General features: G+C 44.1%; 1 protein-coding gene and 1 pseudogene across 1 annotated transcript; both read right to left on the bottom strand.

Annotated features, from left to right (window-relative positions):
* Positions 1 to 595: 595 nt before the first annotated feature.
* Positions 596 to 2036, bottom strand: LOC115561607 (putative nuclease HARBI1; annotated as a pseudogene).
* A 1044-nt stretch (positions 2037 to 3080) lies between these two features.
* On the bottom strand, positions 3081 to 4197 carry LOC115561606 (uncharacterized). The gene is made up of 2 exons (XM_030381752.1): positions 3927 to 4197; positions 3081 to 3433 (listed from the first exon to the last, which is right to left on the bottom strand). Exons 1-2 carry the CDS (start codon positions 4195 to 4197, stop codon positions 3081 to 3083), a joined length of 624 nt encoding a protein of 207 aa, XP_030237612.1.
* Positions 4198 to 24689: the final 20492 nt, after the last annotated feature.

Here is a 24689-nt window from a genome sequence, read left to right as displayed (position 1 = left end):
ATTGAAGATCGAGATCCAGCTCCTCGAGAGGGTAGGCTATTTTTAGATTTTCTTTGGTTAAGCTCGACTGACTACTGAAATAATGTTCTTTTTCCTACTTTCACAGCAACTGCATGGCGATGCGACGGCTAATAAATAAAATAATTGAACAAGAGCAAATGTTTTTCCGTCCATTGTATTTATTGAACAAAAGTCACAATGAAGTTATGTGATTATCAAATGAAATGACACATTAACATTCATACCAAATGTAGCCTACTTAATAAGCAAAAACTAGACCAAGTGATCTAGAGAGTTTCACCCAGTGTGTGGGTTGAATATGAAATTTACGGAACACCACAGATTAGGGAATTGTAAACAGGCAGGACCCTGCAAGTGAAACTAAACTAAAATCATTTCTGATATGTTGACATTCTGTGGGCAAGACCTTGGAAAATCTAAATGGTAAACAAAGGCTCCAAAAGAGAACATGCGTCCATTTGGAATAATTCCGTTAAATAAATCGCGTGATTAACGCGTTGACTTAAAAAAAGCCCTAAAAAAAGAAAAGAAACAAACGCATCCTTCCAAGAGGGAAACTAAACGAAACAAAGAACTAACCAAAAAACTGGTTAGCGATGGCCCGTCTGACCGCCGTTCCTGTGGGATGATCCATCGTGATGGGGTCCACCACATCATCTGCCACCAATGGCACATGTGGGGCTCTTTCTTTGCAAATTGTTGCTATATTGTGGAGCACCACACATGCCGGGATAATTTGGCTTCCCCTCTCCGGCTTGACCCTCAAACCACGGAGGCAGTTCAAGCGGGCCTTGATAACTCCAAAGGTCATCTCGATCCTCACCCGGCATGTGCTTAAGGCCCTGTTGAACCGTGCCTCCGATTCACTCTGTGGGTCGCCGTATGGTGTCATTAAGAATGGCATGCAGGCATACCCTCTGTCCCCAACAAGAATTCCATCATAACGGCCTATCAGAAAGAAAAATGTGATCAGTGCCTTAATCAACATTTACAGTTAGTGATCTTGTGTATTGCGCCACACCTTGCTGAAACAGTCGGCAAAGACTTGACTCCCGAAAAATACGGGAGTCATGGACCGAGCCAGGCCATTTCGCATCCACACTGGTAACCATGACTTGATTGTCACAAGTCATCTGAAAGCGGCATTTCTGTTACAATAGTTGGGCCATTATGAAGCATATAACAGTTTGAGTAGGCTACCTGCATGCAATTTCACTTGCATATGATAGGCCTATAGCCCAGATAATAGGCCTACTTTACCTGCACATTGATGCTATGGGTTGACTTTCTGTTTACAAAGTCAGCCTCATGTTCCCCTAAAGGTCCAGTGATGGGGACATGCGTGCAGTCAATTGCTCCAATCAGTTTGGGGAATCCTAAAGGGATTATGTAGAATGTTACAAATGCAAACGTGTACACACTGGGCATTATTCCGTAACCTTGTGAATAAGTCCTATTCCATATGACATAAGAATTGGGACATTTTAAGCTACACATAAATGCACATCACTTGGGAGACGAATATCCCGCACGCAGAAAGTCAAGACTGACGCGCTACCTCCACTCAGGTTTTATTTGACCTGAAAGTGTGTAAAATCCTTCCTTGACAATTTTACTGGGCAAGAAGCTGGGAAACGTCACGAACATATTGAGAAAAATATTGAGCGCAGCTACAACCTTGCGTCTAGCACGGCACACCGTATTTTTGCCAATATGTTCTGCATCACCAACTGCATGTAAATATGTGCCCGTGGCAAAAAAATCGCAGGGGAAACACAGACACACTGCGCAACAGTAAGTGCACGGCTTCTTTGTGTCGCATTGCCTACATACGGTCCAACAAGGTCAATCAGATAACGAATACCCTCTGATGAGAATCTGTATCTCTCATAAAGAATTTGGTCAGAAAATACAAAGGGATCAGTTCTGTCCCGAAAAACCCTCTGTCTCCGGAGAGACGCCTGTAAGATACGTGCGCCGAGGTCCACGGTAACACCCAAAAATGGTGACGCCATTGTCGGAGGAGGGGCTAGGAAGCTGCGCACGCTGATTTAAGTAGGATTTACGAAGTGGCAGAGGTGGAAAGAGTACTAAAATATTTTACTCAAGTACTGTTACTCTGTTGAAATTGTACTCAAGTACGAGTAAATTTACCGGTCAAAAAGATCTACTCAAGTAAAAGTAAAAAGTAAATAATTTAAAATGTACTTTAAGTAAAAGTAAAAAGTTACTTTTTTACAATCAGTGTTTTCTGCCTCTACTGTGATGTGCAAAAGCCCACCTGGAAATCGAATGCCCACCTGGCAAATTCCCATTGTCATTGTGACACAGCACACAGTGCTCAGTCACTGCACACAACAAAATTGCATTTATGCCTCACCCATGCAAGGGAGCAACCCCAAATGGCAAAATGACTACTCACGGTAAAATCATTTCCAAAACACATTTCTTTTTATTTAAAAAAGTGCTACATAAACTACATAGTGCTACATTCAGCAAAAAGTGCTTGTGCACTGACTGTGGTTTCATTTCAGTTTCAACTCACCAATAAACATTCCACAGAAACATCTTAACAGAACATCTTCATAGAAAAACCTAAAGAGACTCATCAAAAGTGCAGACATTTAAAAAAAAGAACAGGTTTCAAAACATTCCATAAATAAACAATGGAAATAGAAAACAAACAAATACTCTTGTTGGCTGTTGTAGCTGTCTGTGTGTGAGAGAGAGCGCGAGAGCGCTCTGTGTGTGTGTGTGAGAGAAAGAGAGAGAGAAAGAGAGAGCGAGCTCTATGTGTGTGTGTGTGAGAGAAAGAGAGAGAGAAAGAGAGAGCGAGCTCTATGTGTGTGTGTGTGTGAGAGAGAGAGAGAGAGGGAGCTCTGTGTGTGTGTGTGTGTGTGTGTGTGTGTGTGAGAGTGAGTGAGTGAGTGAGTGAGTGAGTGAGTGAGTGAGTGAGTGAGTGAGTGAGTGAGTGAGTGAGTGAGTGAGTGAGTGAGTGAGTGAGAGTGAGAGTGAGAGTGAGAGAGAGAGAGAGAGAGAGACGCTAGATGGACTATGAATTAATCTCTAAACTTCCTGTTCAGTTTGAGCAGGTTCTCAAAGTTCACTGCGTTCATCCTAGCGCGCTTCGGGGTGAAAAGCAGGCCGGCACAGCTGAAAAGCCTTTCACAGGCAGCTGACGCAGGCAGACCTGTGTTGAGTTTGAGAGCGAGTTTCTTGATGTGTGGAAATGACTGGAGGAGATCCATCTTACTTGATGCACAGGCAAGATACCCATCCAGCTCCCCCGTGCCTTGTGATCTTCTGACCTTCATGGATGTGAAGAAGTCCTCCTCATCATCAGATGAAGTTTGCCCAACGACCTCTTCCACCTCTGCCATCCTGTCAAGGTGCTGCCTCACATAGGTCAGGCCTGTTGAGAGCCAAACACACAGCATATGCACATATTGAGTATTTCTGACATGTTTTGATTAATTAGACAAGAGGAGTTTATACAAATGCAGAAATCACAATACAATTTTTAGTAATTTATTTCCAGAATTCATGCATGCCTCTCGTCGCTGTTTCCACCCCCACCACCCATGCTTCTACCTGGATTCTTATGTCTGGGTGGATAACCCCACCCCAACAATCAGGAACAACTTTTCTGCTCTAGGAATCTGCACTCTGCACTAGGACAATTACTGTGCTGCACTTGGAGTTTTTCTCCAATACAACCATGCAGGATGATAACTTTTGTATGCTCAGCCGCAAGTGTGTGTGTGTGTGTGTGAGTGAGTGTGTAGAAGTGGAGCGGGGCCACACATACTTCACAAATAATGTAGAAACACAAGTAATTAGGGGGCATAATGTCCAAAGATTATGTCTGCATAATTACGGCATAGTGTCAAAAAATGAGATTATACCTGCTTCAATGACATCGGCTCTGTCAGTCCAGTTGCTCTTGAATTTAGGCAGGAGGATGGCAGCAGCAATGAGCTCTGGATCCTCCTTCATCTCACCAAAGCGTCTGGAGACACCATCCTGAATTGCTCTGATGAGTGGCAGGCAAATCTTTGAGGAGCTTTCCATATTGTTGAGCTTCGTGGACAGCTGTGAAATCACTGGAAGGAGCCACCCCATGTGCGTGTTGGTCTCTGACAGCAAGATGTTCAACGCCTTTACCAAAGGTTTCATCACCTCGCAATACTCTGAGAAAAGTGATTTCTGCAGGACTCAACCTGTATGAAATCAGAGCAAATTAATACAATTTTAGTCTGGAAATGTACTCTTAATTAAAAAGCTAATTTATTTCAAATTAAATAATATCACATTACCGGTACATTTACCAGATGTTTATTATATCCAAAGCTACTTACAAAAGACATAATAGCCTACAATACCTATAGAAGTAGCATATAATGGCCCAGCATCAATGTGCTTAGTGCATCAAAATGTTTAGTACATATATGCATCAATGATTAAAATGTGCATTAAAAATGGTACTTTAAAAACTCACATTTTGAGTCTGAATTCTTCGCAGACATTTCGGATCGCCACCTCCCCCTTGTCATCTATGATCCGCAGCAGTCGCTCAATGGCCATGTAAGTGGAGTTCCACCGGGTTTGATTAGGTCTTATCAGCTGAAGCTGGCACTGATCTTGAACAAATTCTGCGGCCACATATGACCGGCCCGTCTTGTTCCATAATCCCTGGCATTTCGCGAAGGATGACCGAGACAATCTTTTGTATGTGTCATCTGCCTTCGTTGCATCGGTTGTTGCCACGAGGTTCAGCAGATGGCACGCACACCTTTGGTGTGAGGGGAGTTGAAATTCCAGCCGAGTGTCCTTTTCCAAAATGCTGAATGCGTCTACCAGGTCATTGGTATCGGGTTCTTCACAATCTGGGTCGGACTCCTCTGGATCCTGGCTGTGTTCCCCAAAGACAGCGAAAGCTTTGATGAAATTGGACCCACTGTCGGTTGTAGTCCTCACGACTTTTCCCCTGATTTTATATTGACAGTGGATATCATCGATTGCAGCTGCCAAGATGTCAAAAGTGTGGGAACCCTTCAACCGCTTGCACGCCAGTGCAGCAGACTGCCTCTCCAGGGTGTGCTCGTCTATCCAATGGACCGTCATTCCTAAGAAACTTTGTTGGTGCGCCGTCCAACAGTCAGTGGTGGTACCAACATAACGGACCTTGGCGAGATGTGACATCAAGTTTGTCTTCATGTGATTTGCTGCTTCCTGTATTCTGATGCGAAGAGTCGGTCTTGAAATCACATGGCTTTGGGGATTCAGCGTGGTTATGAGGTCCTTGAACGCTGGTTGCTCTACCACAGAAAGGGCATGATGCCCATCACAAATAAAGGCCATCACAAGCTTGTCAAGTTTTGACTGTGGCACACGTCTGCCGACACCAGCTGCCATCATCTCATCCAGTTTGACTTGCTTGGCTACCACTTCTTGAGGCTCCGAGTCCGATGTCCGTTTTCGTGTTGCCACGCAGTCAATGAAGGCCTTCATTTTTGACGGATGTCTCCTCTGAAAACACACAAATACACAAATATTTTCATTGGTATGTATATGATTACCTTCATTTAACATTTTAACTATTATATGCAGACATGTTTTCTGAATCTGTACACACTATATATTTTGTGCATCTGAATGAACATTTTGGTCACAAAACCTGCAACATGTCTCGCACTCGCTAATCATCAGTGTGCTGTGTTTAACGGATGTCAAATGGCAGAGTGGAGTAGCAAACTAGCGCGGGATCACCTCTGTCATAGTATGCTTCAGCTCAAATCTGTTGCCGAATGTAATAGGGAAATGTCCCCTCCTCCAATACAGCCTTGAAATATGACCCAATACAAAGATTACCATGCTTTATACCACGGTCAAAGCTGAGCGGACTATAATACCTCCCGCTACCTCCCGTTCTAAAGTCGTAGCTATGGTCCGTCCTAATTACTGGAGGAGTGAACAACGTTTCCGTTGCATGAGAACCCAACGGGCGTGTAATGGTGGTTCCGGGTATTAGTCGGACCCTCAGGCGTAACCAGGGAAACAAATGTATGTTTTCTGGAAAACTTTATATTCAGATTGTAAAACGCATGAAAATATAAATTAATGGTCTTAATTTGGTCACCGTTGGTAAGTGACCATGGTATAAGCGGAATAATGCCCTTCGAGGTGTCCATTATCAGGAATTAATGGACTTCGCGGAGGCAACCGTCCTCCGCTTCGCGTCGGACGGTTCACGCCTCCACGTCGTCCATTAATTCCTGATAATGGACACCTCGTCGGGCATTATCCCTTACTTCTACACCGCCCTGACTTTACAAAGCATTGTACAAGAAATATGAAAGTCAACTGTAGCGCCGAAATCTCGTAGCTTGCCTGATTGCACCAACAGTTCATGAACACATGAACAAATGGTAAGCCCAATGTCACTGCGAGAAAGACGGTTGGTTTCACCACCGAAATCGTAGTTGGCATTGGCAATGGCAGTTGACCGTTTACATATCTGCGGCTGTCAATTGAAACATTGGGCTTATTTGTTTTGTTTAATATGCTTTCTGGCCTGATGGATGCATTTGGTAGGACAGATAACGGTTAGCAAGCTAACGTGCTTATACTATTATTAGCCAACTGAATAAGCACGTGGGCATAGTTCTAGCTAACTGCCGTCACAGTGCCAACAGGTTGCTACTTCAATATTGTATTACAGTATTAGCAGTACCATACACAGTTTTCGGGATATGGCTAGCTTGTTGTCAGTTTAAACCTGGAAAGGCACGAGAAACATGACTTACCTCAACGTGCTTTCGGAGATTCGACGTCGAATTCTTGTAAGCTGATATGTTGGACTTCTTCGGCACACATAGTTTACATTGCATGATATAGCTTTCTCCACGTTTCTCCACGAAGCTGAACATGTTTTGAAGATAGGGCCAGGGGTGCACTAGGTTAGAGGATGAACGGCTCGTGTTGGTCTCCTCTGAAGTAGCAGGTGAATCTCCATCGTCTGCCTCCATGTCAGCCATCATCGTTTGAGTGAGGGACGGCGCGCGCCGGCAGCGCGCAGGGGCACAACGTTCAGTTTTTTACATCCCATAATTCATTACCAGAACACTTTTTTTTTGTTTCAGTGAGATTTTTTTTTACTCAGTAACGCTTGTGCTCTAAAATGTACCGAAGTACATTACTCCAAAGAAAATGTACTTAAGTAAAAGTAAAATTACGCATTTTAAAAAGTAGTTAAAAAAGTACAAGTACACAAAAAAGCTACTCAATTACAGTAACGCGAGTAATGTAATTCGTTACTTTCCACCTCTGCGAAGTGGTAAAGTCGCAAATCTCCCAGCTTTCTTGCGGCATTTCACTGAGGCACGCCCCCTTTTGGTCGTAGTATCTCGTCGCTTTCAAAGTAGAGCGAGCAGAGCTGTACAACTCGCAAAGAAGATGGCTGCGCCCATAGTTAATGGGGGATGAGATGTATTTTCTTTCTATTTGTACCACGTTGGTGGTTTTAATGTCGTTTTTAAAACCTCTTACACACTTGATTTTATTGCTGCTTTAATCCGGTCACCAATATATGCATTGCACGGTCTTGCTTTGCGTGCAATTCAATGTAAAGTTTTGTTTTGAAGCTGGTTTGCTAAAGAGGCTATGTTGCTAATGATGACTAGCCTGCTACTACTCCCCCTCGTGGCTCGACAGAAACACAAATGGCAAACTGGAAGGCTGGAGCAAGGGAAATACGTCACGTTCTCGCTGAAGCTGGTCGTTCGTACCAGCGTACCATCCAAATGGATAGCAGCATAAGCCGAAAAGTTGCTCGCGAGCATAAGTCACCATGGTGATACAGCGACGCTTAAAGAGATCGACTTTCGTGGTACAGCTAACCCAGGCTTTCAGCTCAACATACCTCGCTAACCCTCTAATCGAGCTTTGTGGTACAGGCCCCAGGACCACTGCTAATGGAGGTAGACTGTTTGACAATTTGGCCATGAGTGATTGACAAGCTGGAGTAGATAAACAGGAAGTGTTGATTAGGAAGCTCCTCAGGTGTGTCTGGTTGAGGTGGAGAAGGAGGAGTCTACTAGCTCTGCCCATGAAACATTAACACAGATAAAAACCACACAGGGTGATCCCAGCTCCCTCTAGCATCCACGGCAGACTCTGTAACAACATGCTCTCCACCGCCCTCCACAATATGCTCTCAATTATATTTACTCTACTGCCCTGCATCACTCTACATATTATACATTATATATTATACTCTCTGACGCCCTGCCTCCCTCTATCTTACTATTAAAATAGTAGGCATTCGAGACATATTGCTCTTCCACACTTGGTCAAGTGCGCATGTGCCAAGCAGCCAGCAGCTCACACACAGACACACAAAGAGCATGCACACACGCACACAAACACACCGCACACACACAAACAAGCGCCGCATTCACACCGTACACGAGAGCGAGCGGCTGGACGTAAAGTTGCATGACAACGGCAAGATAACATTTGTTTATTTTACCATATAGAAACCTTTCAATTCAAACATTGCGCCGACCGGCATATCAACAAACAAGTGATGCGATCTTAAAGAGACAGCGTCCCTATAACACGTAATGAAACATGTCAATATAACGGTATGGTGAAATATGTCTATAAATTCAACCAATGTCCACCAAATGTTTTCTGTGTAGGCTATGTGTGACTGCAGGCTACTGCTGTCTTTCTTGGCCAGGACACTTGAAAAGGAGATTTTTAATCTCAATGACGTATTTATCTGGTTAAAATTAAGAAACATCTTAAACTCTTAGTCAGGTAACCAATGTACAATCCACAATCTTGCCCACGCAACCCCCCTCCCCCACACAAGCCTGTGCGTTATTTCACTAAAGTTAGGTAGATTGCTGCCTTAGCTGTTGTTACACTAGTTATTGTTGATTTCACTAAGGTGCTTCTGTAAATTAACAAGACTTTCAGTTTCTTAATAAGCTGTTTGTTATCATTATTTTCAACTAACCAATAGTGGGTTGCCATGCATTTTAAAAATGTTTTATTTGCATGCATAGTATACTACACAGCCATTTTACTTAGCTGCTCAATTTATTTTCTTTTGTGGTGTTTTTATGTTTACAATTTGAGTATGTATGCTCTGTTATGCACTACTTGTGCTAATGGTATGTAGCATATGTTTAAAAAGACTGTTCTATAAGCACTTATATAGCCTTGAATTTAATATGTTGAATAATATGTTGAGGTGTAGCCTGTAAGATGTCTTTTATGTTACACAGTAAAAACACACATGGTTAAATAAGGTTTATTTAAATCATATTTCAAGGTTGAAAGAGTTTAAGTGATTGTGATTCATGATAAATAGCTGAATATAATTCATATTTAGTCAAAAAATTAACACATTTCATGTGTGGAAAAAAGCTGTACGGTTTGTTACGTATTTTAAGAATCTAAGCTACCCACACATAGACCCAATGAAGCAGGACCAAACATATAAGCCGTAAATACTATACATAGCCACAAGGGGAGCAAGACCTTATTGAAGGTTGCTCCACCACAGAAGGCATCACCTTTAGTTAGGCGAAGAAGCTGAAGCCATTATGTCTAATATATAGGCCACGCCCACTTGACGGTCTCTACCTGTGGACTCGAGGTAGAGAGCGCAAGAGATTTTCACGCACACCCACGGGCCTCTGCCCGTGGCTGGAAGTAGCTAGAGCAGGGATGGGCAACTTTCATGATAAAGAGGGCCACATTTTTCATCATAACCATCGGAGGGCCACATGACTGCACACTTCAATTAAACGTGAGCTGAGAGAAGCTACACAATTTTTAATTTGGTAGATAGTGCATTTTGGGGATGGCCACTACCTAAAAAATCATCCAGAATCATAACCTATGTACGGTATGTTAATTGAACCAACATACATTAATTTCATGTTTTCCATGCTCAAACAGCCACATGAATGGTCAGTATTTCTATCAGTGCAAAGGGCTCACATACATCATCATTCAATGAAGTCAAAAAACTGAAAAACAGTGGCCCAACATTAAGTGCAACAACTCAATGAACTTAAACCCAACAAGCAGTTGTAGTAGTTGTAGTGGCGACTTAAGTGGATATCTTTAATGACTGATATCGCTTCTAAGCAAACTAGACGCATGGGTTTGCCTTCGAATTCTATGAATTTCTCATCTTTCTTGACCGAGTTTTCTGTAACTCGAATTATTATTATTATTATTATTTATTTTTTTGGGTTAGGGTTTGACTGAGTGAGGATGCGGGCCGCACTGAGTGAGGAAGCGTGGCCGCCAGTTGCCCATCCCTGAGCTAGAGTTATTATCTCTCACACGTGTTCAACACAATTCCTAGACTTTCGTTCCATAGTCAGTGACCATACCGAAACATGCCTACTTTAACAATAAAGTGAGTTAAAAGCAACCCGGGATTGGACAACTTTCTTCAAGAATATGCAACAGGTTAAAAAATATAATTAATTCATTGTATTACTATGGTGGTTCAACAGTATGTTGAGGATTTTGATGATATCCATTATGGCCATAAAGAGTATTATTCTAAGATAGTAATAGCCTGTTTTCATATAGGCTAGGTTTTTTGGAGTCCTTGGAAACCCTTGAGAATCTGAATCGAATTCCCCTTGACGAAGGGGTGGCGAGCTAATGAAGATACCTCCTTATCCAAAGGAGTGGACTGATATCACCTGTGCCAAGTAGGATACCAATCTTCCTTTAAATCCATCACTTGAGCATATCAGGTGAAAGCGCTCTTAAGCGCCACACATGACAAATTTAATTTTAAACTTTTCAGCCATTTCATGGTGTTTAAAGATAACTGTTTCCGACCTAGGGCCCTATTTTAACAGTATGAAACGCAAGTGAGAAGCGCCAAGCGCAAGTAGCTTTGTGGGCGGTTCTACGGCGATGTCGCTAGTTTACCGGCGCGAAAAATGACTCTTGCGCCAGGCACATATCTAAAAAGGGTTGGTCTGAAGTAGCCTAATTACCCGTAGGTGTGGTTCGGGCGTAACGTGCAACAAACCAATGAGAGTGCCAGCTCCCATCCCCTTTAAGAGCCTTGAGCGCATTTAAATCTGACAAGTTGATATTTTGACAGCGCGTCTGCAGTCTCCGATGAGACAGCTGCACGTGAATTTCAAACTGCAAATGGCTCAGTTTATGGCCAAATAATATGGCCTAATTCACACATAGAATAAGGTTTTCTTCCACAACTTCAGAAATAGAGAGTCCTCAAATATTTTAAAGAAAACGTATATGCTATAACATATGATATGCGGTAACTGTGGTTCTATTTAATGATATACGCAATACATTATAAACATAGTTTCTTATTGTATGCATTATCGTTATCGACTTGTGTGCCTAATATGCATGTGTCCCCCCGTTAATATACATTGCCATGGACTGTATTATGCGTTACATGTTTAGTTTCCGTGTGTTTAAACAGATGGACAGATGGTGTATGTGTAACGCACACACGCACGCCCGCATTCATCATACTCACTCGCGGTAAAATAATGTTTTCTCACGATTAAATACTCATCAATCCTAAAAGTTATGGGCATGTACATGATGTCTGTGTCAAGAAAATATGTGTTTGCTGTACAGTGTTTGCAGATGCATTGATTTAAAAGTACAACTTATTACCGCTGTATCAGCTGTTCTTTCCCAAATAATTTACCAAGCATGTGTGGCTAGGTAGATGAGAGAAGCAAAGTGTATGCGCGAGGTGCACAAGCAACATTAAGCATGCGCCCTTAAAATAGCAACTGAACAACGCGTCACTGACTTTAAACCAGGTATTTTTTGGTTTGTGGCGCAAGTGGTTTATGAAACTTCAAAATAGCAACAGGGAACGTTTGCGCCAGAACCCGCCTTCTCCTTTCGCCGAGCCGCCCCCTTGGGGCGCAAGGTCGTTCCCTAATTTACTAATTTATTTGAATTGCTGATGGCGCGGTGCAATTGGGACGTGGAAGTATGCGTCCCTCAGGTCCACCGTGGTGAACCATTCTCCCCTTGTGACCACCCGCAGCGTGTCTGATGCGGTGAGCATGTGGAATGGTAGGACCTTCAGGAACCTGTTGAGGCCCCTCAGGTCGAGAATTGGGCGGAATCTGCCATCTTTCTTTTTTATCAGAAAGTACCTTGAGTAGAATCCTCTGGGGTGCAGCAGACGATCCACTGGCTCGATTGCCCCCTTGGCCAGGAGGGTGGACAACTCCTGGTCCAGAGCTAAGGCCTTTGCCGGGTCGTTGACAACAGTCATTTTGACCCGGCTGAAGGCTAGGGGCCGGCGTCGGAACTGCAATTCGTACCCTTGGGTCAAGGTGGAAACCACCCAAGTGTCTGAAGTACAGGCAGCCCAGTAACTGAGCTGCTGATGGGAAAAACAACCGACGACCGGCACCGTGGGACTAGCGCCTGCCCCCACAGCCTCCTGAGGCTCTGGGGGGGCGTCGGTTGGGTTGTGGGGCCCGAAGCTGCCAGGAAGGTAGGCGTTCGGGGGCCCGAAAGCCATCCGTAGGCTGTTGCGCAGGCCGCTGAGACCTCCGTAGGCCACCGGAGTAATCAGGTGGCTGAAAGCGCCGCTGGGGGACTGCCGAGGGGCCCCCAGGCCTGCTAGGAGCAGACACAGTCCTATTTAATGAGGGTCGGAGAATGTGGCCGGGCAGGGTTGAGCCTGAAGAAGGCGCTGGCCTCGGCTGACTCCGTCTGCGCCGCATCGAGCTGCAGGAGTGTCAGAGCCGTCCGCAGGACGGCCGCCATGGAGGTGTCTGCTGCCCCCTGCAGGGAGCCTTGTCCAGAGGAGCAGGAGGCCTCGTCCAGTGTGTGGGAGGCATCGCCCTCTGTCATAACCTCATTAAAGAGGTTAGCCGAAGCCGCCAGAGAGAGGGCATCGTCGAATTGGGATGAGGGAGGGCCAGGCTGTAGCCTGGCCCCTGACCAGTCCCAGGCTGAAGGGCCAGGAGGAGGGACCGCATTTAATCCATGTCGGCCGCCAATCCGTCCACCTTGACAGCCAATCCCGCCCTTGCCTTCTTTTTTTGGGGGGGGGCACCCATAGCGGCAGCCCCATCATGCCGCTGCCGCCCCGAACGACCGGGCTGATTGGGAGGGAGGCTCATTAAGGCAGAGGGGTCCCGATTCTCCAGCTCTGCCAGCCTAGCCACTCTGAGCGCCCAAGGCAGGAGGCTGCAGTTCATGCAGGCGCTGTCCGTGAGGCTCTCCCTCAAATGCTCGATCGATGCAAGGAGGGCAGCTGTCGTGGCCGTCCTCAGGCTCAAGATGAGCCGCAAAGGCGACAAATAGGTGGGCCATTATGGAGGCAGCCACCGGCAGCGTAACTGGGAGCGGAAGCGAGAGCACTTCCCTCGCCAGTAAATTGTAAAACAGAAACTAATTAGCCTGAGCGTGATCGCTGCTACTAATTGTCAACCAAAAAAGGGCCAAATGCGGTGTTACCGGGAGCGGGAGCGAGAACACTGCCTTCATCAGAAAATTAAATCAACCGATATGAATTAGCTTGAGCGTAAACGCTGCTGCTAAAAAAGGGGGAAGCCGAAGTAAAACATTACTGGAAGCGGGAGCGAGAGCCCCGCTTTCACCGGTGAGTTTTAAGGAAAATAAATTGACTAAAAACGACTTGAGTGCTGGGAGCGGGAGCGAGCACACTGCCCTCACCAACAAACGCTGGCTAATCTTCTTATAGTTATTTCTAAATATATATCAGTATAAGCTAGCCACAGCCTCTGGAGGACGGGTTACCCGCAGCTCCGACCCTGGTCACGAGGCTGCACGTAGCCAGCTGTAACGAATTTCCTTCCTTTCTCCAAACAAAGGTTCAATACGGTACCTGCGCAGCGAGAAGACACCGGAAGATATAGCCTTCCCGGTGTCACGTGGGGGTCACAGGTGACTATGCTGGCATTAGGTACTCGAAATGCGCGAGGTGGAGATATCCAGTGCTTTAAGCACCACCTCTGTCGGTCAGTAGGGATGAAATAGAAATAATGCTCATTGCTAACCATGTTGGCCATGCTTTGTGTTACCATGTTGTGTCTTACCACGGGGCTCAGTAGGAAGCTCGTAATTCTACCGCTCTGTGTGAATCTGTCTCTATTGGGCCTTTCACACCGCCGCAAAATCGGAGTCCGTTCCGGGCTAGTTCGAAGCTAGGGCCAGTGTTTTGGTTTCACACCACCAGAGAACCGGCTCCGGCCTCTAAAAACCAGTTCAACTCAAGCCCCAGGATTGAGGTGGGCTAGAGCGAGAACTGCTTTTACGTCGCGGGCAGGGGGAGGGGTTATCCTTACTAACGAAGACCGGCATTTTTAAAACACCGAAGTAAACAATGGACGTGAAGACTAAATCGCAGTGGGCCATGGAGGAGACAACCTGTCTTCTTGGATTCTGGTCTTCTGCCGAGGTCCAGAACAAGTTAGAGGGAGCAACCCGGACAAAGGTTATCTTCGAGCAGCTGCAGCAGAAGGACTTCAGGGACCAGAAGAAAGACCTGGGGCGAAGCGGCAATGGACGGCCAAAGAAAGGTCCACATTTCGACGTCCTAGACTCGTTCCTCGGCGACAGACCGGCATGCCAAATCACGGGGCCTTGAATTCTGCGTCGGCAATGCTCGAGTCGATGATGGACGAGTTGCTCATCCAAAGCACCCCTGATATCGGTAAGTTCCACTTTTCCACGTTTTTTTATACATTTGTATTTTATTATATTTAAATAAACTTTTAGTACAGACACTGGTTATTCTGTGTTGTTTATTGTATGAAACTCTTCATGTCCTGCAAACAAATATCGTAGGCAGTATTACAAGAGAATTGGGGGCTGGGGGGAATAATATACCACATTATCTGAAGTTTTTCTGGAATTGCAATTAGCTTACATCAACATGCCAACATGCTCAGTTAGAATGTTAAAGAAAATGGGGGGTGTTGTAACTAAAATTAAATCACTCATCCCCTCTGTTAAAGTACGCCATTAATGCAGCTCTTATGTTTGACCCTTCCAGATTGCCATGCTCAGGTAAAGCTTGGATGTGTGGCTGAATGTTAACAGGCCTATGTGTGACCTCCAATGCAAAATTGTCACCATGTTCCTCACAGATATTGTGAAGAACACAACAGGTCAGCGCCATCTTCTTGCTGAGCTCCAGCTTGCCGTCATTTCTTTTCAAGAGGCATCTCCATCTTCCTTTTAACCTCCCAAAACACATCTCCACAACAGACCGGGCACTGCTTAGTCTGTAGTTGTAGTTGTGCTGTTCTTGGGTCAGTCTTCCCGTGTCCGAAAAGGGCTTCATGAGCCATTCCTGCAGGGGATAAGCTGGGTCACCGATCAGGTAATGTCCAACGTCACAGCCAGAGATGGTCACCTTGTTTTGACCCAGTAACTCCCCGTCACCGAGTACTTCCCACAGCTGTGACTGTCTCAGCACTCTGGCGATGTGCACACTTCTATGAAAGCCAACACAGACATCCCAGATAAGTCCTTTGCCATCTACAACTGCTGCAAAACTACAGAATGCCATCCTTTCCGGTTGTAGTAGTCACGTGGGTATTCCTCTGGTGCCAGTATAGGAATGTGGCTTCCATCAATTGCACCAACACACTGTGGTACTCTCCAACGGTTTTGGAAGAAAGTAGCCATCTCCACCAACCTATCAGCATCGGGGGTTCTGATGTGAATGGGAAGCAGCACCTTGATGGCCGCACTGCAGAACGCCTGAACACATATGCACACAGTACTGACGCCGACTTTAAACAGATGGCTGATGGTCCTGTACTCACTCCCGGTGGCCAGCTTCCATAGGTCAATGGCGACACGTTTTCGAATCGGGACACATAAACGGAAGTTGGTATCCCTTCTCCCCAACGCAGGCCTTAGACGGTCATAGATGTATTCGAACGACTCCCGGGACACACGGAAATTCTGCATGAATTGTTGCGGGCTGAAATTGGGAACAATTGTCTCCCACCAGTGTGGAGATTGCGGGGGCGCCCAGATAGGATGTGGCCTCCGCCTTGCAATCCGCAACACTATTAACTGTAATCAAAGAAGAAAACAAGGTATCATTATTCGATTCACTTTTTAGATGCCAGCTTAGTCGATGCTAGAGGGTTAGCTATAATGAGCTAGCCGGCTCGTTTACAACAAAGGCTAACAGCGACAATAAAAAAGTGCTTGATAATTACCCTTCTTCTTGAAGGCGCCGGTCATCGCTCTCGCACACACGATCAGTATCACAAATTCACTGGATCTGTTGTGTTTGGTTGCCTAAGTAGGCGCCGAAATTAAGGAGCAAAACTTGAACAGCTGCGGCGTATACCACCATTGTTGTTGTTTGAAACTGCAAGGGTTCCTGGAAAAGCCGAGACGTAAGCAGACGTTTGCAGTGACGTCATGAGGTTGCTCTCGCCGGCTCCATGGCTGGCTCTGGCCGGTGTGACACCAACTGGTTCATAACTGGGATAAGGCTGGAACCAGTTTGGTACTGGCCCTAGTACCAGCCCGGACCTGGCTCTTGGTTATTTTTGGTGTGAAAGCCCCATACGTTAACTGTTGTAAAGTGTTGAAGCTACGATTAAAGCAGCACATTGTTTCACTGATAATCTGATAGAAAATATGAAGATAAGCCATTTTACTTTGCTACTCAATTTATTTGTTTTTGTGGCGTTTTGGTTGAGACCTAAGACCTAAAGACCTAATGGTTGAGAATATGGTATTCAAATTTCAGGGCGGTAAGACCTTCCAATCTCAAACTGTTTTTCCACCACATTCTGAACCATTAGGTCTTGCAGGCAACACTTCTGAGGGGCTTTGTCCAAATGACAGCCCATTTGGGAAAACTTTTTTTCTCTAAGAGCTAAAACTCCAAATCTCGGATATGTCGTTATCGGTGCCCCGGGAAATGTCTGTAAACATTTTAGTGTCCCTAGCTATCTCGAAAAGGCCGCATGACCTCCAACAGTACAGTAAATGTACATAAGACAGAGGTTAGTTTCTAGTCCCCATTTTTTGTGGGATGGAGGTGTACATTTGTGGCTTAAGGTGTGTAGACACAGATGGCCTGTGGCCACGATTTTGAAGCCTGGGGTCAAAAGGAGCCGGCACCATGCCGCTTAAGAGATAACAAAAAGTTCATGTGTATTTCTCTCATAACTTTTTGTCATTATTACAGAGAGGCCTGATTCTCAGATATGCATGTTGGATGGCTAGGGTGTAGGTCTGGGAAGAACTTCAGTCCAAAATCTTGCAAGTGAGCCGCTGGTTGAGGTGCTACGAGATGGAGCACTTGCCGAGTCATTTCCTGTAGGGCTGGAGCCACAGGTTGAAGCGTATGCGTCCTTTGAGACCCCCTTTGATATATTAGAGACCCCAAAGTACAGCTTACCTAAATGTTGTCGACTCAGTCACCTATTGCATCACTTCCTTTAGGGCTTCGGCCTCCTAATTGATCATTGTAGTAGGCTATAATTGAATGCCCTCTTTCATATAGGTATATGATACCTCCACCACTGGGACGTGGCAACAATTCTCCAAATGGGGAGGGGGGGATGCTTGTGGACAGTAGGGGTGTACACTAGACATAAATAGGAAGCAAACTCAGGAGAAGGAATGACCTCTCACAAATATTTAATAAATTGTTTCAAATAACCCTGCTTCGTTAAATCAATGAGCTTGGTGTTTTGCTTTCAAAAATAGGTTATAGAAGAAGTCTAAACTGCAGAAAATAAAAACATCCAAGCTGCCTTTTAAGGATACCTTGGAATATCTGTCTATTTTTTAACCATCGGACCCTAGTTTACGACAAAAACAACACAATTGACGGCAGCTCCTTTGCCGCGTGGTTTTTTAAACCATGTAAGTATTAGAGGGGGCGGTCGATAGCAACAACCACCACCATAGCAACCATGACGGTCAAGTGCCTGGATGCAGAAAATTGAAAAAAAATAGAATGCCACCCTACAAACTCAGGAGATTAATGATATTTAAATTATTGTGACCATGAAGTCTTTATTTGCATGGGTTTACATTTCGTTCTGTGTAGCATGGAAAAATCTGAGAAACACTCCCATTCAGAATGCATTGGTTTACATTTTGTTCTTTGGAGCACGGTTATTTTTATTTATTTATTTATTTTCAGTTTTTGAGGAGGTGCTTCAAAGATGCTAATTTTTCTGCAATAAGCCTAAATCCAATGGAAAAAAACCGTTGGCTTTTTGTCAAGGGAACCCAGGGCGACACTCACTTCCGGGTTGGCCAACCGACGTCATCCCTCCACCACTCTATACTGTAAAAACACATGTTCAAGTTGAATGATAATGCATGAATTTATTCTTTATTCTGCCATAGTAACACGGTAAATAAATGGCATATTAATATGTATTTAATATGTGTTCAATAAAACGTAATCACGGACAAAATACGTTTTTTAGACAAACGTAATTGAGAATGCCTAATAGTTCTCTGGGAACGTTATTTTGATGAGAAAGGGTTGCTCCGTCAGTTGTCAAAAAAAGCGGACGGACGTGGTCTCTATAGCAACGACCTCAGCTACCCAACACTGATCAAAAAAACGATTGTTTCTCTCAATCAAAGCACAAAACAGGACAACTGATGCCCATAGCCTTAACCCATATATGTTGTGTAATTAACAAGGACACGTTGGTGTAGTTGTGTTGAGGAATGTCACAGATTTCACTGTAAAATCGCCGTTAATGTGCAGCCATCGGGTCTTCCGTTAGCCAATGGGATGAATGCTCATAGCTTCATATATTGCCGTGGAGGGATTACATTGCAATGAGTGGAAAACCCCCTGCGTCGAATAAAGAAGCGCAAGGTCCTCCGTTAGCCAATGGGATGAATGCATATAGCGTCTCTATGTGAAGCCATTGGGTCCCCCGTGAAGGGGTTACATTGTAACGAGTTGAAAACCCCATGCGTCGAAAAAAGAAGCACAAGGGTACCCTTTTGCGTCAGAAACTGAAGCAAAAGTCACTGACCGTTCGTCACAAATCGACACGCTCGGAGTGAGAATGTGTTGGTTTTATGTTACACAGTAAAATCACACATGGTTTATTCAATCATATGTCATGGTTAAAAGAGTTTAAGTGATTGTGATTCATGATAAAAAGCTAAATATAATTCATATTTAGTAAAAAGATTAAACATTTTATATGTGGAAAAATTATTTTTGTTGATATTTTATTTTTCCTTATGGACATTTTTCAGGCATTTCATGATGTTTAAAGATAATTGTTTCTCACCTAATGTAAGGGTCTAAATTGTGGAATTACTGAATGTTCTTAATTGCACTGAAATCTATTTTATTATTTTTCTACAAGGTTGAATACAGTTAATCTAAAAGTTAACCTGTGGCTCCAGTTAGTCATTGTGTTGTTATTTATTCTTTCCCTCCTTACGAACTTAATGACTAGTCCATGTCTGAATACTCTACTGCCCACGAGGGTTACATGTGAATCACCCTCAGGGTCAAATCTCCTGATTTACAAATGCGGAGGACATGTGTGGAATCGGCTTATAAGGAGAAAATTATTATGCTCGCCTCATAACGTAAACGAAACGAAACGAAACAAAATATTTATATCCCGCCCATATGCAACAATAGACTTACTATAAAATAGACAGAATATTGCCCATGTCAGGGCGGCTCTACACTCCTAACTTTAACAAAAACATATGGTAGAAGCAAATATATAGCACTCCATGGAAGACAGATAAACAGTTTCAAGTAGGAAACATGAAAGTACGCCTACAGAAGTTCAAAAAGAAAATTTTTCAATTGGCCCTTGAAAATGCTGATATTATCAATCTTTCTCAATCTAGATGGAAGTGAGTTCCAGGCTTCTGGTGCATAGTTACTGAAGCGCCTGTTTGTTGCTTTCAGCTTGGAGATCTTTGGTAGCTTCATCTGAACGACATCAGCCGGACGAAGTCTTGACTCCCTCAAGGTCGGATCATTACTACTGATTGTGACAAGCTCCTGGAGATACACTGGGGCAACCCCATTCACTATTTTAAAGCAGAGAAGACATACTTTGAAAAATATCCGTTGTTCAATTGGGAGGATGTGAGCCTTCTTGTAGTGAGGAGTGAGGTCAACGTTCATATCTGTGATGTTATAGATGAAATGTACACCTGTGTTCAACGCTGATTTGAGTTTCCTAAGCCTTGTCTTCGTGAGATTCATGTACAGAGCGTTACAGTAATCAAGCTTAGAGATGATTAGCTGCTTGATCAGCATGAGTTTCACCTTCTCATCAAGGTACCGTCTGATGGTTCTGAGGTTTGTCATATCCCAGCTGCACTTCTGCTTGACATTGTTGACTTGTCTCTCCATGTTCAGTGATGCATCCAAGAGAACACCCAGGCTTTTCCAGCTGTCTCCTTTACAGATAGTTGGTGTGATGGTAGTGTCACCAAACTGTATCTTTGCTTCAAGGTTGTGTTTCTTGAGAACAAGCGGCTTACCCATCACGAGCAGCTCCGTCTTGCTTTCATTGAGTTTCATGAAGTTCTCAATCATCCAGCTTTTTATCTCTGACAGACAGTTGTTGATCCTTGCTGTAATATCACAGAGTTCAGTAGGTCTCATTGGGTGGAATGATATATACAACTGGGAATCATCCGCATAGAGTTGTATACTGAGACCGTATTTCTCTGCTATCTTCTGTAACTGTTTTATGTATAGAATGAACAGGATGGGTCCTAGAAGTGAGCCTTGGGGAACTCCAAAGAGTAGACACAGCAGGTTAGAGATGGATACATCAATCTTCACACCAAAGGACCTGTCCTTGAGATATGACTTGAACCAGCTCAGGGCAGAACCTGTTATACCAAAATCATTCTCCAGCTTCTTTAGAAGTCTCTTATGATCGATGGTATCAAAGGCCGCTGATAAATCCAGCAGGACAACAATAACAATATTATCTGCATGAATTTCCCTAAAGATATCATCAGTCATCTTCACGAGCAGCGTCACACAGCTGTGATTTGGTCTGTACCCAGACTGAACTGGGCAGTGGAGGTTGGTGGTCTGCAGGTGGCTGTTCAGCTGGTCTAGGACTATCCGCTCAAGAAGCTTAGAGACAACAGGAAGGTTTGAGACTGGTCTATAGTTCTTCAAGCAGTCTGGATCTGCATCCTTCTTCTTTAGGGTCGGTTTGACAACCGCCTTCTTCAACTCACTAGGAAACTCACCCTGCATCATCGAGATGTTAACAATGTGCAGTAGAATGGGCACAAGCTCATTTGAGCACTTCTTCAGGAGGAATGTTGGTATAGGGTCTAAGCAGCAGAACTTGCTGGACAGTTTAGAGATGTACTTCAACAGAGAATCTTTGCTGATGTGATCAAATGCTTCACACTTTATTCCCACAGGGTACTTAAAATCATAATCTGCTGGTTTCCTCTGGTTTTCTTCTTCAGCTTCAGCTTCAATACTGGATCTGATGGTATTCACCTTATCTGCAAAGAACTCCTTAAAGTCTTCAGCAAGTTTCTTTGTATCTTTACTAGAAGGCAGGACTTGGGATTGTTTACCAGTCAGCTTGTAAACTTTCTTATACAAGGATTTCGTGTCACTTGCAGAAGCTAATAGAGACTTTCTGGTAAAGGCGATCCTCTTCTTCTTCTCTAAACCACAGAAACCGTTCCTGAGCCTGACGTAATCATCGGGTGTTCCTTTTCCCTTCCTCCATGCTGTCTCTGCAGCCCTTCTTTTCCTCTGCAATACACGTAGCGCCTCATCCATCCAGGGGCGATCTTTTCCCTTGACAGTCTTGTTGATAACTGGACAGTGCTTGTCCATGAGTTCCAGCAGTACTTTGTTGTAGAGAGACAGATTCCTCAAGGCTCGCAGAGCACCACTTGCTCCAGCGACACAGATCCGATTGTAGGATATCCTCCCTAAAATCATCAATAACAATCTCATTAAAGTCCCTGTAACTGATTTTCCTAGCATCATCAACAAGATGTGAGACACTAGCTGAAACTTCTGCTCTCACCAAAGAATGGTCCGATGATGTTCCCGAGTCTACAACACTAATAGAGTGCACACAGTCTCTAAACCCATCTGTTGTGATAATAAGGTCAAGTGTCCCTCCAAGATTGTGCGTTGGCACCAGTGTCACACACTGTTGAAGTCCATGTTGGCTAAGTAGTGTCAAAAACTTCTCAGGGTAGTGGTCACCAGGTCGCTCAACGTGTATGTTGAAGTCGCCGGCCATAACTGGAGTTCCTGGCTTATTGGAGAGGTCAGAGAGGTAATCACTAAATTCCTCAAGGAAAAAACACTCAGTATACCGAGCCTTCTTCGTGTACGGTGGCCTGTAGATATTTACCAGACGTAGTATCGCACTCTCGGGGCCCTATCTTGCATCCGGCGCAAGTGACTTAGTCACTGGCGCATGTGTCGTTGCTAGTTTACAACTGGCGCAGAGCGTTCTTTTCCCACCACCGCCACTCGCCGGTAAATTAGGGATTGATCATGCGCCCCAAGGGGCGGTTCGGCGGAAGGAGGAGGCGTGTTCTGGCGCAAACGGTATTTTGCCGTTTCTGAATACCATTGCGCTACTGACCAGGAAATACCTGGTTTAAAGTCAGTGGCGCGTTGTTCAGATGCTATTTTAAGGGCACATGCATACATGCGCATGCGATGCATACGGATTGCTTGTGCACCTCGCGCATACACTTTGCTTCTCCCATCTACCTAGCTGCACATTCTTGGTAAATTATTTGGGAAAGAACAGCTGATGCAGCGGTAATAAGTTGTACTTTTAAATCAATGCATCTGCAAACACCGTACAGCAAACACATATTTTCTTGACAGAGACATCGTGTAGGCCTACATGCCCATAACTTTTAGGATTGATGAGTATTTGATAGTGAAAAACATGGTTTTACCGCGAGTGAGTGTTAAAAAGAATGAATGAATGCGGGCGCGCGTGTGTGCTCTGTTTAAACACACGCAAACTAAACACGTAACGCATAATACAATCAATGGCAATGTCTATTACCGCGAGGACGCATGCATATTAGGATAGCATACAATACTGATAAGAAACAATGTTTATAATGTATTGCGAATATCATTAAATAGAACCACAGTTACCGCATATCATATGTTATATCATATACGTTTTCTTTGCCGAAATTTTTTTGAGGACTCAGTATTTCTGAAGTTGTGGAAGAAAACCCCTTATCCCATGTGTGAATTAGGCCATATTATTTGGCAATAAACTGAGCCATGTGCAGTTTGAAATTCATGTGCATCTGTCTCATCGGAGACTGCAGACGCGCTGTCAGAATATCAACTCGTCCGATTCAAATGCGCTCATGGCTCTTAAAGGGGATGGGAGCTGGCACTCTCATTGGTTTGTTGGACGTTACGCCCAAACCACACCTACGGACGGGTAACTAGGCTGCTTCAGACCAACCCTTTGGACACTTGCGCCATGTGTGTCATTTATCCGCCTGTAAAATAGCGATAGCGCCGTAGAACTGCCCACAAAGCTACTTGCGCTTTGCGCTTCCCACTTGCGTTTCAGACCGTTAAAATAGGGCCCTCGGTCTCGATAACAGTCTCCATTACTTGATAGGATTTGTATTTCTTAACATTAGTATTGGACTTCAGCTTGAGCCTGCCTAAAGACAAAAATATTAAGCTTGCTTCTTTACGTAATAGGTGAACCAAAATGTTTTAAGTTGTAACATTATCTGCAAAATGTTATTATATTATGAGCTCATAAATTTGTTACATTATCAACCGGGATAATAAGTTGTAACATTATCTGCAAAATGTTATTATATTATGACCTCATAAATTTGTTACATTATCAACCGGGGTTTCCACACTAAAGCTATGGTTACACTTATTGATTATTGATTATATATTATATTTACACTCTACTGCCCTGCATCCCTCTATACGGTATATACGACTCAGTCACTCTGTCTTCATCTATATATTATATAGAATGTTTTATACATGTATCTCTGTTGCCGCTGCCTACATCTATATATTATATGGTATAAATAAAATAGGACTCTCCATTGCGCTGCCTCCTCTATGTATTTTATTGAATATATGACTCTCCACATATCTGCCTCACTGAATGGTGCCTCCCTCTATATCTGGGGCCGTATTCACAAAGCATTTTATCTTACCGCTAGGAGTGCACCTAACTCGCGTTAAAACATTTTACGTAGGAGTTTTTTCTTAAAAGTTATTCACAAAGCCGCTGAGACCTACTCTTACTAAGGATGAATCACGAAGAATGAACTAAGAGTGACGCGCCGTTGCTATGGATTACGTCAATTCTCGTGCACGAGTTTAGAAGCGGTCAGTTCGGTGATTGGTTGTTCAGACGAGCCCACTAAATCACCGAAAAACAAGGAAATAGCCTAGGCTAGAAAGGAATTCCTATTAAGTAGTTATAGTGCAGTTAGCAGAATACACGCATGATGACAATTTTGTGCAGACCACAATAATGACGTTGTAGCCTGCACGTTCAAGAGAGAGAGAAAGCAAACAATAAAAATACGTAAAATTTAAAAGAAAAGAAATGTTGTGAACT

Source organism: Gadus morhua, chromosome 16, assembly GCF_902167405.1.
Source record: "Gadus morhua chromosome 16, gadMor3.0, whole genome shotgun sequence".
In the NCBI taxonomy this organism is placed as follows: domain Eukaryota; kingdom Metazoa; phylum Chordata; class Actinopteri; order Gadiformes; family Gadidae; genus Gadus; species Gadus morhua.
Note: the sequence above shows the minus strand (reverse complement) of the source record. Positions and strands in the feature narration are given on the sequence as shown.